At 35.0% G+C, this 21,819-nt stretch overlaps 1 protein-coding gene across 4 annotated transcripts in view; it reads left to right on the top strand.

The window, feature by feature from the left end:
* The window catches only part of ZNF654 (zinc finger protein 654), a 102,259-nt gene that overhangs the window by 70,782 nt on the left and 9,658 nt on the right, over positions 1-21,819 (top strand). For 2 of the 4 annotated variants that reach the window (XM_064273086.1, XM_010590384.3), the window contains exons 4-6: positions 14,789-14,924; positions 17,720-17,922; positions 18,532-18,671. In XM_064273086.1, the coding sequence (XP_064129156.1) occupies positions 14,789-14,924; positions 17,720-17,922; positions 18,532-18,671 (479 nt within the window). Of the gene's footprint in view, positions 1-14,788; positions 14,960-17,719; positions 17,923-18,531; positions 18,672-21,819 lie in introns of those variants that run through there. The other 2 variants (XM_023548162.2, XM_064273087.1) reach the window with 2 other exon arrangements.

The raw sequence follows: 21,819 nt of genomic DNA, 5'->3' as shown, positions 1-21,819 counted from the left end.
ATTGGAATTTCAGAAGAGGGGTAGGAAAAAAAAGTACAGAAAGAATTTTTGAAAGTTTATTGGTAGAAAACTTTCCTGAAATCCTGAAAGACAAGAAAGTTTTCATCCAAGAAGCTCAGTGAGCACTATACAGGATAGATCCCAAAAGAAAGTTACCAAGGCATATCATAATCAAACTTTTTAAAACCAATGACAAAGAATGAATTCTGAGAGCAGCTCGTGAAAGACAAAATACCACCTACAAAGGGGCACGAATAAGACTAAGTGCTGATTTCTCAGCAGAAACCATGGAGGCAAGAAGGCAATGAAATGACGTATACAAAACCCTGAAAGAAAAGAATTGCCAACCAACAATCATATCCAGGAAAACTGTCTTTCAAGAACCATGGTGAAACTAGGATATTCCCAGAAAAACAGACATTAAGGGAATTTATAGAAAACAGACCAACCACGCAAGAAATATTAAAGAGTCCTGTGGACAGAGAACCAATGTCATCAGACAAGAACCTGAGATTAAGACAGATGAAAGCGTCATCCAGATATCAACCCAGATTAAAAAAATGCACAAAAGTAAAATAAAGCTGCAAAACTGAAAACAGGGAACCAAAGATGTCAATCTAAATGAGAGCAACTTTAAAACAAAGAGGGGGAATAAAGGATGTAGTTGTAGAACTTCCATATGGAGAGGAAATCAAGGTGACACCTAGATAAACAGACTGTTTTCAACTTAGGAAGCTGAAGGTAAATTTCAGAGTAACCACAAAGAAAATGAATAAATCTACTTGCCAAAATGAAGAAGAAAATCAAAAAGATCCAGTAGACACAAAGTCAACAGCAGTGAAGGAAATGAAAAGACTGTCCATGAACTGAAAGAACTCAGCACAGGAAATTAAGTGGAACAAAGAAACTGTTAACACCACCAGAAAAAAAAAAAAAAAAAAGGCATAACAAAGTGACAGCACTATATTCATAGGTATTGATGATCAGACTGAATACAAATGAGTTAAATGCACCATTCAAGAGGCAGCGAGTGGCAGAATGGATAAGAAAATGACCCCTCAATATGTTGCCTACAAGAGACACAACTTAGACACAAAGACATAAATAGGTTAAAAATCAAAAGATGGAAAAAATGTATCAAGGAGAAAATAACTAAAAGAGAGCAGGCTCAGCAATAATAATATCTGATAAAATAGACTTTAAGTCAAAATCCACTGTAAGAGACAAAGAAGGGCATTATGTAATGATTAAAGGGTGAGTCCACCAAGAGGACATGACCCATAATAAACACTTACATAGCTAATGACAGAGTTCCAAAATATACAAGACAGACTGTAATAGAATTGAAAAGAGAAATAGTTTTTTTTTTTTTTTACAGTAATAGTAGGAGATTTTAACAAACCACTTTCGATGATGGACAGAAGAACTAGAAAGGAACTCAAAGAATATTAATCAACCAACAAGACCTATTAGATATATACAGAACACACCACCCAAAAGCAACACAGTACACATTCTTCTCCAACGCACATGTGTGATTCTCCAGAATAGATCATATTTTAGGCCACAAAGCAAGCCTCAATAAATTTTAAAAATGTTGAAATTATACAAAGTGTCTTCTCTGATCATAATGCTATAAAACTAGAAATCAGTCAGAAAGTACAAGGGAAAAAATACATGGAAATTAAATAACACCTGACTTTAAAACTGTTGGGTAGTAGATGAAATCGGAAGATTCTTAGAGTCAGATGAGAATGAAAGCACAGCATACCAAAACCTTTGGAAAAGGAAAAGTATTGCTCAGAAGAGAATTTATAGCAATAGGTGCACACATCAAAAAAGAAGAAAGGGCCGAAACCAACAGCTAAACCCTGTAACTTGAACAGACAGAAAAGGAGCACCAAAAGAAGTCCACAGTCACCAGAAGAAAGGAAATAATAAAGATCAGAGCAGAAATAAATGAAATAGAAAACAAAAACAATAGAAAGACTCAAGACAAGAAGTTGGTTCTTTGAGAGGACCACTGGCCAAACTGACAAATGAAAAAATGAGAAGAGGCAAATAAGCAAAATAAGAAATGAGATGGGTGACATTACAACAGAACCAACTGAAATAAAAATGAATATAACAGAATATTATGAAAAATTGTACTCCAGCAAATTTAAAAACCTAGAAGAAATGGACAAATTTCTAGAAACACATTACCTACCTAAACTAATACAAACCGGGGTAGAAAATTTTAACAGACCCATACCAAAAGAAGAAATTGAAGGAGTCATAAAGATACTCCCGACAACAACAACAACAACAAAAAGCCCCGGTCCAGACGACTTCACTGGAGAATTCTACCAAACATTCAGTGAAGAGTTGACACCAGTTCTACTCAAACTATTCTAGAACATAGAAAAGGAAGGAATACACCCTAATTGATTTTATGAAGCCAGGATAACCCTGATACCAAAGCCAGGCAAAGATAACCACTAAAATGGAAAATTGTAGACCAATATCTCTCATGAATATAGACGCCAAAATTCTCAACAAAATTCTAGCCAACAGAATCTAACAGTGTAAAAACAATAATACATCATGAACAAGTCAGATTCATACACGAGATGCAAGGATGGTTCAGCATTAGAAAATCAATCAACATAATTTGCCACAGAAATAAATAAAAATAACCACATGATCATCTCCATCGACACAGAAAAGGCATTTGATAAAATCTGACACCCTTTCCTGATAAAAAACTCAGCAAAATTAGGAACAGAAGAGAAATTTCTCAACATAATTAAGGGCATATATTTGGGGGTTTTTTTGGTATGCAAAACCAACAACTAGTATTATTCTCAGTGGAGAAAGATTGAGAGTATTCGCTTTGAAAATGGGAGCAAGTCAGGGATACCTTTTATCATCACTCTTACTCAATATTGTACTGGAAGTCCTAGCTACAGCAATAAGGCAAGAAAGGGAAATAAAGAGTATTCAAATTAGAAAGGAAGTAGTAAAACTGTATTTGCAGATGACATGATGCTGTACACAGAAAATCCTGGAGACTCCCTAAGAAAGTTACTGGAACTAATAGAAGGATTCAGCAAAGTGGTAGGGTATCAATACACAAAAATCAGTTGGGTTCCTCTACACTAACAAGGATGACTTCTGAAAAGGAAATCAAGAAATCAATACCATTTTGAGTATCCCCCAAAAGGATAAAATACCTGGGAATAAACCTGATCAGGGACATAAAAGATATGTACAAGGGAAACTAAAAAACACTACTGCAAGAAATTAAAAGGGATCTACAAATGGGAAAACATTCCATGCTCATGGATTAGAAGACTTAACATTGTGCAAGTGTCAATACTACCAAAAGCAATCTATAGATATAATGCAATCCTGGTCCAAATCCCAACAACATTCTTTAATGAAATGGAAAAACTAATCTCTAGCTTTATATGGAAAGGAAGGAGGCCCCGAATAGCTAAAGCAATACCGAAGAAGAACAAAGTAGGAAGCCTCACATTTCCCAATATGAAAACACAAAACATATGCTGCCACCGTAATCAGAACAGCCTGGTACTGGTTCAATGCAGACATGTAGACCGATGGAATAGAATTGAAAACCCAGAAGTAAATCCATCCATTTACAGGCAGCTAAGCTATGAGTCGGAATCGACTCAATGGCACTGGGTTTTAATCTTCGAAAAGGGGTCAAAGTCCATTCAATGAAGTAGAAACAGTCTTAACAAATTATGTTGGCAAAACCGGATATCCACATGCAGAAAAATGAATTAGTCTCCATACCTTACACCATGCACAAACACTAATTCAAAATGGATCAAAGACCTAAATGTTAAAGCTAAAACCATAAAGTTCCTGGAAGGTAACATAGGGTCAAAACTAGGGGACCTAATTTTCAGCATAAGTTGCCTATTAAACGAAACAAAAAATACACAAATGATAGAATATAAATTAGATAACTGAGACTTCCTAAAAATTAAATACTATGCTCATCAAAGTACTAAGGCAGTAAAGAGAGAATGTATAGACTGGGAAAACATCTTTGGGAACAACATATCTGATAAGGATCTAATCTCTAAAATATATAGAAAATTTCAACAACTCAACAACAAAAAGACAAACAGTCCAATCAAAAAAAATGGGCAAAGGACAGCGATTGAAGGGGTTAGTAAACTAGACACGCTAAGTTTAAAGTGTCTTGGAACACTTTACCAGAAAGGACATTCAGGCAGCTAACAAATACATGAAAAGATTCTCATGATCATTAGCCATTAGAGAGATGCAAATCAGAACCACAATGAGATACCATCTAACCCTTGCTAAGATGGTAATGATAAAAAAAAAATGCTGGTGAGGTTTGGGGGGGGTCGAAACTCATATATTGCTGATGGGATTTTAAAATGGTATAGCAGCTATGGAAAATTAGTATGACGTTTTCTCAAAAAGTTAAAAATAGAAATACCATATGATCAGCAATTCAACTTATAGGTATATATCCTAGAGATAAGAGCAGTGACATGAATAGACATATCACACCTATGTTCACTGCAGCATTATTCACAATAGCAAAAAGATGGAAACAACCGAAGTACCCATCATCAGATGAATGGGCAAACAAATTGTGGTACATACATACAATGGAATACTATGCAACTATAGAGAATAATGAGCCCATGAAAAATCTTATAACGTATGAATCTGGAGTACATTTTGTTGCGTGAAATAAGTCAGTCACAAAAAGTGAAACATTGTATGGTCCCACTACTATAAAAAGTCAAGAATAGATATACACAGAGAAAGCAAGTTCTTTGATGGTTACCAGGGAGAAGAGGGAGGGGGATGGGGAATCATTTTCTAGACAGTGGACACCTGTTACTTTTGGTGATGAGAAAGGCAGTCTCAAATATGGGTGAAATCAGCACAGCTTGACCGAGGCAAATGAAGATACTAAGTGGTAAAAAAAAAAAAAAAAGTACACGAGAAAAAGGGACAATTATAGCAAATGCTATAACATACATAATCTTGCAACAACAGTAAAAACAGCCAAAAAATGGGTGTGGTTATGTAGGTGGCTATGGATGCATATATATGTATAGGAATGCATATACAGGTAAACGCACTTGTATGTATAGGTGTATCTGTAGGCATGTGTATATATAACAATCCACATAGAGGACACATTTACAGAGACTTTCTAGACATATCCAGACCATTTGTGGGATTAATTTAGTCGGTCAAAAGGCTTGGGACCATAGTCTTGGGGATACCATAGTCATTTGGCATAATATAGTTCACAAAGGTAATGTTCTACATCCTAGTTTGGTCAGTAGCGTCTGGGGTCTTAAAAGTTTGTGAGCAAAAGAGAATGAAGGAATTCAATTCAAAGGCTCAAAGAAGAAACTAGTCCACAGGACCAATATCCCACACGATCCACAATGTCTTCTAACCTGTGATCAGAACTAGATGGTGCCCAGCTACCTCTACCATCTATTCTGACCAGGGACACAGTAGAAGGTCTGGGATAGAATGGGAGAAAAACACAGAACAAAACTCACATTCCTAAAAAAAATGCCAGACCTACTGGACTGATAGAGAATATAGAGGAACCCTTGAGGCTATTGCCCTAAGATGATACCCTTTGAACTTGGAATTGAATATTTCTGAAGGTCATCTTTTGGCCAAATAATGGGTTGGCTTCTAAAATAAACAACATGACATGAGTAATGTGCTCCCTTAAACAGTTAACTATACGAGAGCAAACAGTTAACATTGGCCCAAAAGCAAAGATGAGAAGATAAGGAGGGAAAGGGAAGCTAGATGAATGGAAACAGAACAAACAAAAGGGAAATAACGAGAATGCTGACACATTGTAAAAACTGTAACCAAAGGCAAGGAACAATAAGTATAAAGATTGCTAACCAAAAAAAAAAAAAGACCCAAACGCATTGCCGTTGAGTTGATTCCGACTCATAGCAACCCTATAGGACATAGTAGAACTATGCCATAGGGTTTCCAAGGAGCTCCTGGTGAATTCGAACTGTCCACCTTTTGGTTAGCAGCCTGAGCTCTTAACTACTACGCCACCAAGATTTCCAAAGATTGCTAAAAGCGAACCTAATTTGCTATGTAAACCTTCACTTAAAACACAATAAAATATAATTTAAAAAAAGGCCAGGGAGGAATCAAGTATGTTCTTTGGCATCTACGCTGAAGTAACCATATATAGTGGTGCCATTCACTAGGACAGCGATTGAAGGGGTTAGTAAACTAGACACACTAAGTTTAAAGTGTCTTGGAACATCCAGTTAGAGATGCCCAATAGATGGTTAGATTCACGGATCTATACTTGTATTTTCCATTTTTTTAAAAACCAAGAACATGAGTTATTTTTATAAATCAAGGGAAAAAATTAGATGTTATAAATTTGAAATGTGAGCTTTTTTTTTTTTTTTTTTAAGTGGGAGAGAACAAGAGACCTTGGGGTTAGTGACCAAAATGCCAGCCAATAATCTAAAGTTTACAGCTTGAGCTCTGTAAATTTTTTAATGAGCGTGCCCTGACTTGAGAGACAACTCCCTATCCCCAGCCCTTAGGGTCAGTGTATATAAGTCACAGAGACTTTTTTTGTATAGACTAGAAGTAGGCCTTAGTTAAGCTTTCTTTGCCTGAGTCTCCACTATATTTTTTATCTGACATGGCCTTGATTGGGGTAAGTAGGGAAGGGAGTGGGAAGAGGTGTGGGACAACATCGCCTCCCAAGCAGGAGGAGGGCCAAGGCTCTTTTACTGTTAATTACTATCATAAGAGACAAGCAAAAAATAATCAAAAGTAAAAGAACCAGCCAATAGAGAGGCATTTAAATAAAACTCCTGTGCCCACCCTGATTTACCAGGGCAAATGTTCTCTTAAGAAGTTAATGTGTACTTACATAAACAGCAAATCTCCCAGATTTTATTATTTTTAGCTAATATGAAAAAGTTTAGAACTATTGACTCTATACTAAAACCTTCTCAAAACCTGGGCCTGGCTCTTCCTAGAGTATTTGGAATAAGTTTTCCAAAGGCTTAATTTGGGAAAGTCCTAGTTTTGGTACTGAAAACAACCAGTTAAAAGGTTTTTAAAGAATATAGCCGTATCAGCTTAGTAACAAGATACATATCTTGTAAGGAGCAATTGCAAAATTGTGTTACATATTTCTTTCAGATAGAAGTTTTCTCCTGTTTCTGCTTAACTCCATTTTGACTCTATATGACTTCTGCCCCAAACCCTCACTAATTTTTTCCACTGTTACCAAAGCACTAATCTCCCTACTATTCTGTCTGTGGTTTGGGATAGTCTATCTTACTAGACTGTTAGATCTGATGGTCAGAGTCTGACTTTCATCTCTGTGTCTTCAACATTTGGTAGTCTTACCCCCTTAGTCATGATATAAATGTTTCCCAACATGAGTGAAGAATGGATAAGTCTATAATCACTTCTTTCTGATTTCTAGTTAGTCCTTAAATCTTTTATGTTTCAAAGATGTATTGTCCTTGCTGAACTTTTAAAAACAATTAAGCTTGTTGTCTAAAGCTGTCTACCTCATAGTCCTTTGGTTACCACTATCTACACTAAGATGGAGAACAGACATTAATAAAAGTAGTTGAGGGTTGAAAACATGAAATATTGTAGATTCTGCTTTGACAGTGTCTAGAAAAAAGGGAAATTGAAATATGTGAGAAAAGGGGAAAGATTTCACTATGAAAGAAACATACTTGACAGTATACCATATATTTAGTGTGGGAGTAAAAAGGATTATTGTTAAAATTTCGGATTTATAAATCTTATTTTGTGAGGAACGGAGCCCTGGTAGTGCAGTGGTTAAAGTGTTTGGCTGCTAACCAGAAGTTCAGTGGTTTGAACCCAGAAGCTGTTCCGAGGGGGAAAGATGTGGCAGTCTGCTTCTGTAAAAGTTTACAGCTTCGGAAACCCTGAGGTGCAGTTATAGTCTGTCCTATACCCAGTGCCCTCAAATAGGGTTGCTAATGAGTCCGAGTCTGCTTGACAGCAGTGGGTTAGGTTCGGTTTTATTTTGTGAAGGATTGTACTCCTTAGATAAACCTTTGTTGAAATAGATAAAAGTTTTGATATTTTTCTGTGTGCATTTATCTATTTGAAATTGTTACTCCTGATTAATAATTCTTGTGTTTCACTACCTTAAAAACGTTTTAATTTTGTGTTTTTTAAATAATTTTCTGTTTGAGAAAGATGAACACCATACTTCAACTGCTGAACTTGTGTAATCATTATGAAGAGACAAAAGCAAGAGTTATTTCAAACATACAATTTGCAATAAATAAATTTTGAAACATTTAAGCTCAAGAGGCCAGGAACAAACTTTAGAAAGACAGGAGTTTCAGCATCAATTAGTTGCATATCTTAGGAAGTCCGGTAAACCCTGACACGTAGAACAGAAGTCATCTCGAGAGAGGGTACTAAGAATTGTGCATTGATAGTTACATACACATAATGTCCAAACAGAAACAAAAAACTGGATATATTCTGAGCATCTTGAAATCTAATGTTGTCAAGAGTAGGCGTGTAGTGACTTCAAAATCATAGGACTAACACTGTAAAACTAGCTCGGAAAGCACATCAGACAGTCATTGAGATGTCCGTTGTTCACTGAAAGCTGATTCTGCAGAGCGTACTGATACATAATGACTAGAATTCAGTCATATGAAGCAGCTTATATTTTCCAAAATAAAATATTATAAAAAATGTAAACTACAAGGTTTAGAGGGCATTTAAGTCCAGTCACATTTTTTAATACATGATGAACTAAAGAACAGAGAGATTTATTCATCCATTGAATAACATTTATTGGAAATTAGGTAACTTACCAATTTATAGCATAGCTAGGACTGTGACCTGCTCTCTTGACTGACGCCATTGTTCTTTTTGTTAAATTAGATTTTGTGTCTATTTCTTTGTATGGAGAACCTGTGCTCAAATAAATATTGCATACACCTTAACTGTGCTTCAGGGCCTGTGTTCTTACAGGTTATAACTATGACACCAGCACTTCTCTGGTGGCAGTACTAATTCATTACTTATTTAACAGTGTTAATGGTAAGGCTGTACTTGCCAACTAATTTTTAAATTTGATTATGTTCCCAGTTGATGGTTTTACTGTAGTTAATGATTGGCTTTCCCTTCAGATGAAACTCTAAAATTTAAGGAAAAAGTATATAGATAGAACCAGTTTTATTAAACAAAAATAATTACTCATATTTAAATGTTTATTTTTTTAAAGGTCCAAAAAGGGGTATCTTAAACTGCTCACTAATTATATGATTCTAGTTATTTTTAAAGAACTAAATGTATTTATAACTTGTAGACATTCATGCATTTTTATAATTTTGAGACTGGAGTTATCTTAGAAATTACTTAATCCAGTTTCCTTATTTTATAGATCAGAAAAGTGAGCTCCAGCAGTGTTGAGGTTTATAGAAGCTGAATGAGGGCCTCAGCTTTACTTTACACAACATTTTTCCCAAACTAGAAAAAAAACCCCATCTCTGTCGAGTTGATTCTGACTCATAGCGACTCCATAGGACAGAGTAGAACTGCCCCATAAGGTTTCCAAGGCTGTAATTTTTATGGAAACAGGTTGCCCGGTATATTAATGATGTAAACATACGTTTGTAATAATATATATGGCAAAAGGAACAGGTTAAAAGAAATGTTTCATTTATACTTGTCTTAAGAACTTCATGGTCTAAAGTCTTAAAAGCTTTTGAAGACTGCCTTATTGGAGAGGGGGGATAACAAAACCTTGATTTAGTTATCTAAGTGATAACAGATGAAGACCTAGACTAGAGTGACAGCTGTAGAAATGACAAAGGAGAAGTAGATCAGAAGTGATATTGAAGAAAATCGACATGACCTCAGTATCAGTAGAGGAAGAAGATGAGTTTTGTATTTGGCCCCAAATACAAACATAAAACCAAGAAGTAGCTTAGACTAGAAGTCTCCAGATTTCTGATCTCACACCAGTATAATTTTTAAAAAAGACTTTGCACAAAACAAACAAGGCTATAAATCTTAATGGAAGCGGACTGCCACATCTCTCTCAGGGAGCAGCTGGTGGGTTCAAACCACTGACCTTCTGGTTAGCGGCTGAGCGCTTTAACCACTGTGCCAACAGGTTAATATGTGTATTTTTATTATTTATGCATGTGTACTAATGTTACATACATTAGGAAATATAAAAATATATAAGTATTATTTAAAAAGTAAAATGATTTTAATTTAACCGTGTAAAAACTTTAAATGACAGCAGTGTGACTGAATATGCTTCCTTATTTTTGAAAAACTTACCACATTGTCATATAGTGATTCCAAGTCCAATTCTAAGTTCAGTCTACACTGGTGCTTGGTTTTAATAGCTGTCGTAGGTGAAAAAGATACCTTTGGTAGGTCCAATGAAAAAATTTTCTAAATTATGCTGTTCAGTTTTAAATCCCTTCTATCAATTATGCAAGTTTTTGAAATTTGACCACTAAATTTGTATTGTTACATAAGTCTGTATTTTCTTGATTACTGATCATTTTTAACAAGTGGATTAAAAACTCATTAGTGTTTTAGGTGAAAGATTTTTAAACAAAATTCTGGTTTACATTTTTAAAAGGTCTTATATATGAACATTATAGGTGACACATTGGTCTCTGGCAAAACAATCATGTAATGATGTTCCAAATATTGTAGATACTCATTTCAAATGATTTTCTTCACTAAGAACTTTATTTTAAAAAGCAGTGACTTTTTCATTGTTGTGTTGTCCCCTTTACTTTAAGTGGGCAGATTCAGAATGCTTAAAACAGCAACAAAAAAATCAGGTAAATAACCCTTGGGAGCTCATTACAGCAGAGGACCACAAATTTGGGATAATTACTTTTGTAAAAGAAAAAACGCATAATAACTTTTCGGAGTGCTTTGTCATAAGATAACAGTGAAACTGTGATAAAATATATTCATGATCATTTTCATCTCATTTCACAGTACAGGTAGTCCCTGACTTACGACGGGGTTCCATTCCAATGACTCTGTCGTAAGTTGGTTCTGACGTAAGTAGAATACCTCATATATATATATATATATATTTTTTTTTTAGTTCTCATTATTATTTCCTTTTATTATCAGTATCTTTATAAATCCTATTATTTGTCTTTGGGGTTGGAAACATTACATATAAGCTTGAAGATATATTTTCATGCATACATACGTATGTTAAAAAAACAAACAAATCATAGAAAAAACAAAAAACCCAGATGGTCCGGTTCATTGTAATTTGAATATGTCATTAGTCAGGGACTACCTGTACTGTAAAGATTTTACTGTGTTTTAAAGGCCTTTTTTTTAAATTTACATTTTTGCTTCAATTTGCTGTAATAGTTTATGAATAAGTTTGATATGTGGTGATCTATACAACTTTACTCTGGAACATACATTTCATTCAAAATAAAACAGATGTTCTGTAGTGCTTCCACTTAACACAGATTTCCATAAAACTCTATTTTGATTAAAGAATTTTTTTATTATTAAGAATTTATCTTCTCTAGTACATCTTTCCTGGTTTTTTTTTGTTTTTGAAGATGCTTTCAACTATTTAAGAAGAAGTCAACACTTAAGATAACCAATAATGCAAGACCCTCTTTTATGATAAGTCCCAGAAGAGTGAGCTGATACAGATTTTCAATACAGCAGAGAAGGGATTAATTTATTATGGATTAAGGTAGCTAGTGGAGACTTCTTAGGAAAAGTGGGATTGGAAAGGTAGGATTCAGATAGGTTTACAGGAAGTTCTAGGAGAAAGCAAACAATAGGAGAAAAGGCGTAGGAAGGAAAACACAAGTTGAGTTTGATATGGAAGAGCTCAGGCAGGAGATAAGGGCTCATGACATGCAACAGGGGAATGAGGTTGGAAAAGCTGGGTAGGGGTTGATTACAGACGTCCTAAAATATCAGGCTGAGGCTCTGAGACTTTTCATCCTAAAATAAGCTGCTGTAGGTTTCAGATCAAGGATGTGGAATCGTGAGAACACTGATATACAGCTACATAGACACATGGTGTGTGACAGCTCTACAGTGGCACTTCAGGGAAGAGAAACTTTCCTTCTGGAGCAAAACATTAAGCCCACTCTACCATGGATTCTGAAAGATGTGTGAAGAAAGAGGTTCTATTTTACCTGTATCTTTGGCAAAGATACAAGGTTGGATGGAAGTATCTCGTGGGATTATATTTAGCGCAGTGCAAAGCATCAGTGATAAATGGGTATCAATGATGGTAGATAGATGACTTAATAACCCAGAAACCAAGGATTTAATTAATATACAGGTCCAAATTTAAATGTTACTTAATATATATATGTGTATATATATATATCTTCTAGGTTATATGTATATACAATATCTATATACACTCAGATAAGTTGTGAATTCTAAAGTGATTTAAGTGTTTCCTTATTCATCTTGGATGAATATCATCCAAAAAGCCACCATACTATTTAAGGAAGGAGGAGCCAGAACATACTTTCAAATTATTACATTCTCTTTCATCCTGGTCTTTGTAGAGACCAAAATGAAATACTTATATTACTTCTATTTTCTGTCCAGAGCTATTTCCCATAGTAGTGGTCTCCAAAATATGGTATACTTGACCCAAGGAGTATACATACAAACAATCAGCACTTTCATTTTTAATTAGTTTTTATTTTTAAAAAATGATACTAAGCTAATTTGCTAATTTATAATAGAATTGACAGGAGCACATGTATATAATTATCCCAAAATCAATGTTTGTTCTAAGTGTTAAAAAATAATAGAAGAAATAATAGCTAACATTTATTGAGTGCTTGCTGTGTGCCAGGCACTATTCCAAGCACTTTTCAATACATTATTTAACCCTCAGAACAGTCCTGTGAAAAAAAAAAAGTAGATTTTTTTTTTGTGTCCTACTTCACAGTGGATTCTGAAAGGAGGGGGAGGAGTTAACTGAAGCAGCACAGAGAAGTAACTTGTCCATTGCTTATAGGGTTTTTGCTTGCTTGCCTGCAACTTCCTGAAATAACTTTTAGAAGATACTTCTTTTCATGAAGTTTCAATTATCAGTTATTTGACTTAATGATTCTTTATCCTGAAACTTGATTCATCTATTACTTTCTTATAAAACAGATAAAACTTCCTCTTTCAGGTTATGTGTATTTTAACAAGAAATTCAAAGTGGCATGTTAGAAGTTCTTTTTTAGTCTAAACTGGAACAGTCAAATGATGGAAAAATAAGACAATTTAGTGAGAGCTAAAGCGTTGATTGCCACTTTAAATACATAGCCTGATGATTCATCTGATAAGGAAAATTTTAAGGTTGTTTTTTTTTTTTTTTTCTTTTAAAATCCTGGAGCTCTTCTTTATAACTGCTATTAAGTTTTTAATGTCAGAGGGATTTTTTTCAGCACAGAAAGAAACTCTGGCAATTATTTGTGTTTCAGCTAAGATGTAATTAATATTCAAGTTTTTAATATTGTCAATTTCAGTATCTAGTTTTTTCCTTAAAGCTTTAAGATCAACTTACACACTTTGTTTCTTCTAAATATATTTGTACCTTCACAAAGCCTTTAGTTATTGTACAGTATAATCTTTTTAAATTGCCAAATTAAATTCCCTGAAACATTTTAAGAACCAACACCTAACAGTTAAAAAAAAAACAAATCCGTTGCCACCAAGTCGATTTTGGATTATAGCGACCCTGTTCCATAGGATTTCCAAGGAGCAGCGGGTGGATTTGAACTGCCGACCTTTTGGTTAGCAGCTGTGCTCTTATCCACTGTGCCACCAGGGCTCCAACAAAGAATATAACCAATTAAAACAAAATAATTAAACAACTCTTGTAAATCTAATAAATTAGATTGTACAAATTCAGTAAACCAAATTTTCCTAAATATTAAACATTGTTTACAAACTTGTTATTTATTTCATATTACAATCACAAATCTATGATAGCAAATTCTCTAAAATCACTTCAAACATCTTAAAAAAAAAAAAAAAAACCCTAGGAAACGTATAGACAAATGATAACAGTTATTACCCACCTTATCAATGTTATCTTTATTTTTTAAACCTAATACAAAGTGTTCATATCATAGGTTAGGTTCATTGCTTCAGCATTTCATTTCTTCATCCCAAAACTACATGCAAATCTACTCACCCAGCCAAGGAAAATAGAATTGCCATCTGCAGCCTCCTACCACAGCTGAGGTTACACACGTCACATCAGGGCAGGAGGCGTGTGTCTACCTGCCAGGACTAGAGTGTGCGTACTGAAAGGAAGCCCCTGCCCCCTTTCTTCTTATTCTAAGGCTCTTGCCTGCTGTGTTAACAGGAACTTTATGAACCTTCGTGTAAATTTAACTGAACACTAAAGTTTCAGTTTTTTGCAACCTGGTTCTTTTCCTAAAAATGATGCATCCCTTAAGTTTTTCCCTTAGGTTACACTTTATCCCTGTTATAATGAGATTTTCTAAGTCCAGTTATGTACATACTGTTACCTTTGGCATTCAAGCCTATTTGTGTACTGATGGGGTTTTGACACCCTACTTAGGTTACAATTGTAACCCTTTTATAATTTAGTAGCTGCCTCATTGACCATCAGTCATTTCATTGACAATGGTGATCAAAGTTTAGTTTTTAAGCCCTTTAAATTCACAAAGCCAAAACGGTTTTTCTCTCCTAGGAATGCCAGAATCACCTCCGCAGATATGGAAATGTGAATCTGGAACTGGTGACTCGAATCATTAGAGATGGTGGCCCATGGGAAGATCCAGTGTTGCAAGCTGTTCTTAAAGCCCAGCCAGCATCTCAGGAGATAGGTACTTCAGGAGCTTCAAAATCAAAACCAGCATTTGTGAGAAGCAAACACAATTTCATTTTCTAACTAGAGCAGTCATAGTGATTTTTCTTATTTTATAATATTGAATAGTGAAGTACTGTATTTTTTCCATGAAGTGTGTTTAATCTGTTATACTAACCAGGCCCAAGAATGATTTTTGGCAACAAACCAGGGACATTTATTTCTACTTAATAGAAATTCTGAATGTTACTGTCATATGTTACAGGGAGTGATTTTTGTCACTTCATTTATATTTTTTAAATGTTTTAAGTAGGAACACCTTAAAAAATTGTTTTTCATGGAAGTACATGGAATGTTCCCTACAAAGGAAACCTCATGAGGGCTAGAGCTCTTTCAGTTTCGGTTACCACTGTTCCATGCCCTACACCTAGCTCCGTGCCTGGTACAGAGCAGGCACTCAATATTAACTATTTGTTGAATGAATGAATGACCACATGATGAATGCACAAGCAAATGAATGACTAATAGAATGAAGAAATAAATTTCAAATCCAAATATTCTACAGCGGTGTTTCCAAAACTTTGTTCATTAATAGAAGTTTTGTTTTCATCCCTTATCACCTGCATATTTCTTTGACATTACCTTCTGTCAAACTGAGATCCACTGTTTTCCCTTGTGGGCCAGAATTTCTTTTTTGAGGAAGAAAGCTCTGCCACTTGCCTCTCGTTAATTTTTTTTTTAAGTTTTCCATATTATTCCTGAGCCCCAGAACATTTTTGTGTCACCAAAACTTAAAAGTGAGCTCAGTAGTAGTGAATGAGCACAAAAGTATGGAAAGAGCCTATGGAGTATAGTCCTAAGACAGCCAAAAGGGAAAAGACAAGACCTCAAAGTCCTGTAACCAGTCAGGTCTTGGTCTCCTGAGAGAGACACTTCATACTACAAACTGTGGGCAGGTCAGGATTTTACCATTTGTCTCAGACTAAGGGCTGGGCTGTGAGTGGACATAAGTGGAGAAGGGGCTATGATTCTGGGGCTTAAGAGCAAGCAGGCTCCAGATACAAGTGTGGAGGACTCTCATGGAGATACAAGAATAGGACTAGAAGAAGCAGTGCAAAGTGGTGAACTGGGATGGGCGGTGGGTCAGTGAGGACAAGACTAGGAGGAGGAGAGGGCTAACGTATACTTGGCACTGGTATAGAGAAACCAACAGATACAAAGGAGACTTAATGCTCAATATGTGAGTCTTGGAAAGGGATAAAAAATGGAAAGGGGGGGTACTTGGAGCTGAGGAGGAAAAGTTGGATTATTGAGGAAAAGTATGATGAAGCAAAGATATGGGTGGCAAGGGCGACAGACTGGAGGCAACTGTGAGATTGGGGAATGTGGCCACGTGGCAGTACAGAGGCTTGAGGAGCTGTACAAAGAACTTCAAAAGGAGTGAGGGCAGGGGAGGAGTGAGGCCTTTTAGGGGAACTTTTAGGCTTTCTAAGTAGAAGCTGGAAACCCTGGTGGCGTAGTGGTTAAGTGCTACGGCTGCTAACCAAAGGGTCGGCAGTTCGAATCTGCCAGGCACTCCTTGGAAACTCTACGGGGTAGTTCTACTCTGCCCTATAGGGTCCCTATGAGTTGGAATCGACTCGGTGGCACTGGGTTTTGTTTTGGTTTTAAGTAGAAGCTAGAACAAGCTTGTTGGGATGAGTTGGCCCGCAGGCTGATGGCCTTATTAGGCTGGGAATCCCATTAAAATAAAAAATACTCCTTTTTACATACATCTGCATACCTCACTTTGGGAAAAGCTGCTCCAGAGCCTCATTAATATGGATGACTCCTCTTCAGCTGGTAATCATTAAGGCAAAGACCAGGCTGAAGTTTATATTTGCACTAACTATACAAATCAGTGTTTGCTTATCATACATATATTGTAAACATATTTGCAAGGCAAATAAAATACTACACATAAGCATTTTAGAAGCTACTGATTGAGCACACTCAAGCAATTAATACCACTATTGGATTAAAAAGTCATAAGATACATGTTTCGGTTTCTGTTCTGCCACTTACTAATTCTGTGTCCTTGGGCAAGTCATTTGACCTCTCTGAGACTCAGTTTTGTGATCTGTAAAACAAGTATTGTAATACTTTCCTAAGGTGGTTGTTAAGGTCTCACTAAACTTAGATAGATAAAGGCATTTATATAGTTTAAAATTGTGTAAAAATAAGTATTATTGGTAATCATCCTTCATGATATATAAGCATATGTTAATAAGCAGTCTTATTTGACACCATTTTTGGCTTTTGTTCTAAAAAGTAATACTTTGTTTCTTTTATGATTCAATTTGCTCATTAATTCAGATTGTTTTTCTGTATAATTAACCTGAAATTAGTGTGGTTTAAATAAGACAAATTAGGATTCACCCTTTTTGTTTTATTGTAATAAAAATATTGGGCAGTAAGTAGATAAAGTATATAGTCTTAGACTAGAAATTTTAGAACCCATGTTATTTGAGATATATTTTTTAACATATTAGTGAACTGAAGTAGAAGAAATTTTGGGCTTTTTTCTTTTTTTACATTTGATATTTATTTTTTTAACTGAGAAGAAATTAGTATTTCTTGAGCACTGCTTTGGCGTAGCTCTGATTTTCCCTTATTATTGTTTTCAAAAATACATTCTTATTAAGGAAAATGTTATTTCATTGAATAACTATTAATTTAATTAGATACCATATTTTAGTGATAAAGTTTTAAGTAACAATCTTAACGTTTGAGAGGATCTTGAAAGTAATACAGTCTGTTTTCTTTTTAATATAGTGAACAAATATTTAAGTTCGGAAAACCCACTGTTCTTTGAACTACGTGCCAGATACCTAATTGCTTGTGAACGCATACCAGAAGCAATGGCTCTTATTAAGTCTTGTATAAATCACCCAGAAATCAGTAAAGACTTGTACTTCCATCAAGCCCTCTTCACATGTCTGTTCATGTCACCTGTAGAAGATCAGCTATTCCAGGAGGTATTGTTTGACCCTATCTTTTCCCTATTACCATTCTAACCCTACATAAAAAAAAAAAAAAAAAAAAAAAATTAGTCCATTCTTGCCGTTCAATCCCTTTTACAGTAATATATAGGTCTTCAGATTACATTATCTAAATATTCTCTTTTGGCACCGTTCTTTAAGTTCATGTTGAATTAGACATACTCTGATATTAACAAATAATGAAATTAACAAAATATACTTCTTAGTGGTAAGCATCATTCATGTTGAACTTTTGGTGTGACAGAAAGGAGGTAAATAAAAACTGAGAGGCATATGGTTTTGCTTTTTAAATAAAATACTAAGAAATTAAATGTTTGTGTTATTTTGTCTTTTTAAGATGAAAAAAAAATTTTTTTCTCCCTTAAAATGAGCCCTGTTCACCTACAGGTTATGGACATTAAATGGTATTAAAAGGAGTCATTATAAACTGTACAAGCTATACAATGAAACTCTGAAACCATGAAAATACTTCTATACAATTCATCACTGTCTTGTGGAAGAAACCTAGATATCTAAGTAATTGCTTCTGAATGCAACTAGTTTTTTAGATTTTTTAATGATGTAGTTTTTCTTTTCCTCTTATAGCATTTATTGAAAACTGATTGTAAGAGTGGAATTGATATCATCTGTAATACTGAAAAAGAAGGCAAGACCATGTTAGCCTTGCAGCTCTGTGAGTCCTTTCTTGTCTCACAGCTCCAGCATGGAGATATGTACTGCATCTGGTAAGTGTTTTGAATGCAAAAACTGAAACGGTAAGATTGGGAACGGGAGGAGAGTTGATGAGCAGAGTTTGGACTTCGTATTTTTAAAAAGTTGTGTGAAAATGTTTCAGCCATTTTTCTTTCTTTTTTTAAATTTATTGTGCAAGGAACAATAGGAGGCTGTAAGAATTAGAGATTTAAAAAAGAAAATTATGTACCACTAATAGCATAGCTGTTTAAGGTATGTTTTTTATAATTAAACAATTATGTTTAAAATTAAATTTTAATTTTGAAACATGAAAAACTATTTAAAAGATGTTGGTAGGATATATGAAGCAGCAAGTTAACCTAACAACCATGATATAATGTGGTGTGAGTGTGTTTTTAATTAGTACCTACCCTTTAGGTGTTATTAGGTGACATCATGAGTAATAATTATAAAAGATTCTAACAACTTCAGCCTCCCTCCTCCTCCCTCAACATAAACATTCACACAAAAAATACATACCACTTTAACAGTCCATTAATTCTTAAGAAAAAATAGATTTCATTTGTCAAACATAATCTGAAATCATCATGGTCTATAAACATCTTTTTAATTCATACTTTTGAATTTTGAAACTATACGTAAAATAATAGCCTCTTACTTAGAAGGGGGGTTAGAAGATAAATTCACTCAGTATTCTTATTGTATAGATTAAAATCTTCAGACTCAGAGATAGAGTCAAATAGCTAAATTATTAGCACAGCTGAGTCTAGACACAAGTAAACTTGTCTTCTAGGGGAGTATACTTTTAGTTCGATTATGCTAATTTTTATTGCATTACCATGTAAATTGGAATTTCAGGTGGAGGGGAGAGGATCAGGAGATGGTGCTAAGACATATACTTTTAAATAGTCTTTAGAGTATTAACATTTTTTGATACGTAGTTATTCTGAAATGGAATATAGTCACAAGTATTATAATAGATCTTTTCCTGTGTTCCCTGCTCCTCGGCATCTTTAGTCTTTTCATTTTAATATACGCATAACAAATGGAGTCAAGTGTTTAAAAAAAAAAAAGAAAATGAATTTTCTCATTCTCTTCTCTTGGTTAATTACTTTCTAGTCTTTAGAGAGGGACCTTAAAAATAGAACAATGCCTGTCTTCTGGATCCTGGCTACAGTACCTTCTAATAGAAACTGTGTGACTCTAGCTGACTGACTAGGAAAGAGTCCTTAGCCTGCTTTTTTGCCCTTTGAGTAGGTTGGGTTTTGATAGCCTGCCCTCTTATTTTTTCTACCTCTCCTCTGTATTTCTGAATGCTGCAGTCTCTTTTCTTGCTTTTAAAAGTTGATTTTCACTGTAACCTGAAGAACAGGATTGTTTTCATCCTGCAAGGTCTGTGTTCTCTGTTCCATCTTGGCCTTCCCTATGAGCTAGTTTGCCCTTTATCATCATCTTTTTGTGGACAGAACTTGATTACACTGTACAGTTTTGCTCTTATCTCAAGCCAGCGGGGCAAGTACTAACTTCCTTTTTCTTTCACCGTCACTACCACTGTTACTACTACTACTATTAATAATAATAGCAGCTGCCAATGTTGCTGAGTACTTCCTATATTCTGTACATTTTACATGCCTTATCTCTTTTAATCCAACAGTCTTGTGGGGTAGATCATATTAGTATGTACAAACCATTCAACTAGTAAATAATGGAGCAAGAATTCAAACTCTGGCAGCCTGACTCAGAGGCTTTACTATTCAGTGATACTTAGTATAAATGGGTCAGGTTTGAAAAACTAGGTTATGGGGGTGGCTCTCGACCCTCTTACAGCCTGTTCTCAGCAACTAGACAACTTGATTATCATATTAGTAGTTAATCTTTCTTAGCTAACTACCTAATACATTTGTTCATATACGGGATAAGTGCTATGTCTTTTTTACAAAGGACTCTGATTAAAAGACAGCGTAAGCTTCATTAAACTTGCCCTTTTGGTCTTCTCAAAGAAGAATATCAGTGATTTTCAGTTTTTTGTTTTGTTTTTGCCTCCAAAATCCAGTGTTCAAGCAAAACCCAAGAACCTATTTTGTAAATTTAATCAAAATGGAGCTTCATAACCATATCCTGAGGTTTCCTCTTTGCCTGCTAGAAGCCGAAATCCATATTGGTATTCCCCTTCTGGCAAACTTATTAGGATCTTGAAATGTACATTTTGTTTACTAAGCTTTGCCCTGACTTAACAGAGATGGAAAATAAGATTTCTCTCTTAAAAAAAAACAAAACATATGGCACCCTTCAAATTTTATTTTGGGACAAGTTGGAGATAAATAAATGTCTTGTAGTGATGAAGAGCTCAGCTGCTAACCAAAAGGTTGGCAATTCCAAGGTGCTCCTTGGAAACCCTATGGGGTCGCTATGAGTCAGAGTCAACTCGATGGCACTTAACAACAATATATTAAATATTTGTTTGCATAATATTGGATGGAATATCTTTCCCATGATTTCTAACTAGCATTTTCTGTCTTTAAATCTGTTTACAGTCAATCTGCTTGCTTTCTTCCATCCTCACGTTTCTTTGTTTATAAAATACTCCTTGTTTAGAATGTCTACTGTTATTTTTTATCTTACTCCATGCTTATACTTTCCTTTAAGATCTTCTTAAAACTCATTTCCTCAAGAGGCTTCCTCTATATACCTTCAGTATTTAGGAATATAATTTATGCCAAATCATAAAATAACAAATATTTATTAAATAAACTCTACTGCTTGAACTATGACGATTACAACACAATGAAAGAATGTAGGAAACTAGCCATTTAGTAAACACTCATTATATGCCAGACATTTTACATAGGTGCTTTCAGGTATCTTATCTCTCTCAGTTCTTATAATGGAGATGTTGGATAGGACTAATCCTTACTTGTATATTTAGGAAAGCTGTGGATAAAACAGATAAATGACACACAGTTAGTACAAGATAGAGTCAGAATTTATACCAATTTAGGGAAAAGGTGGTATTTGTTCAAAGGCTACTACATATCACATGGATCACAAGAAGGGTAGGGATGCAGCTGGGCCTCAAAGACAACTGCTACCCGGGACACTGAGGCTGCTAGGGTCTTTCTGCCAGTTGACTGCAGTCTGTCTTGCTACAGACCAGCAGGAACACCAGCAGTCTCTAAGGGA

This window comes from Loxodonta africana, chromosome 20, assembly GCF_030014295.1.
Source record: "Loxodonta africana isolate mLoxAfr1 chromosome 20, mLoxAfr1.hap2, whole genome shotgun sequence".
Lineage (NCBI taxonomy): Eukaryota > Metazoa > Chordata > Mammalia > Proboscidea > Elephantidae > Loxodonta > Loxodonta africana.
The sequence above is the reverse complement of the archived record's forward strand: the minus strand, read 5'-3'. Positions and strand labels throughout refer to the sequence as shown.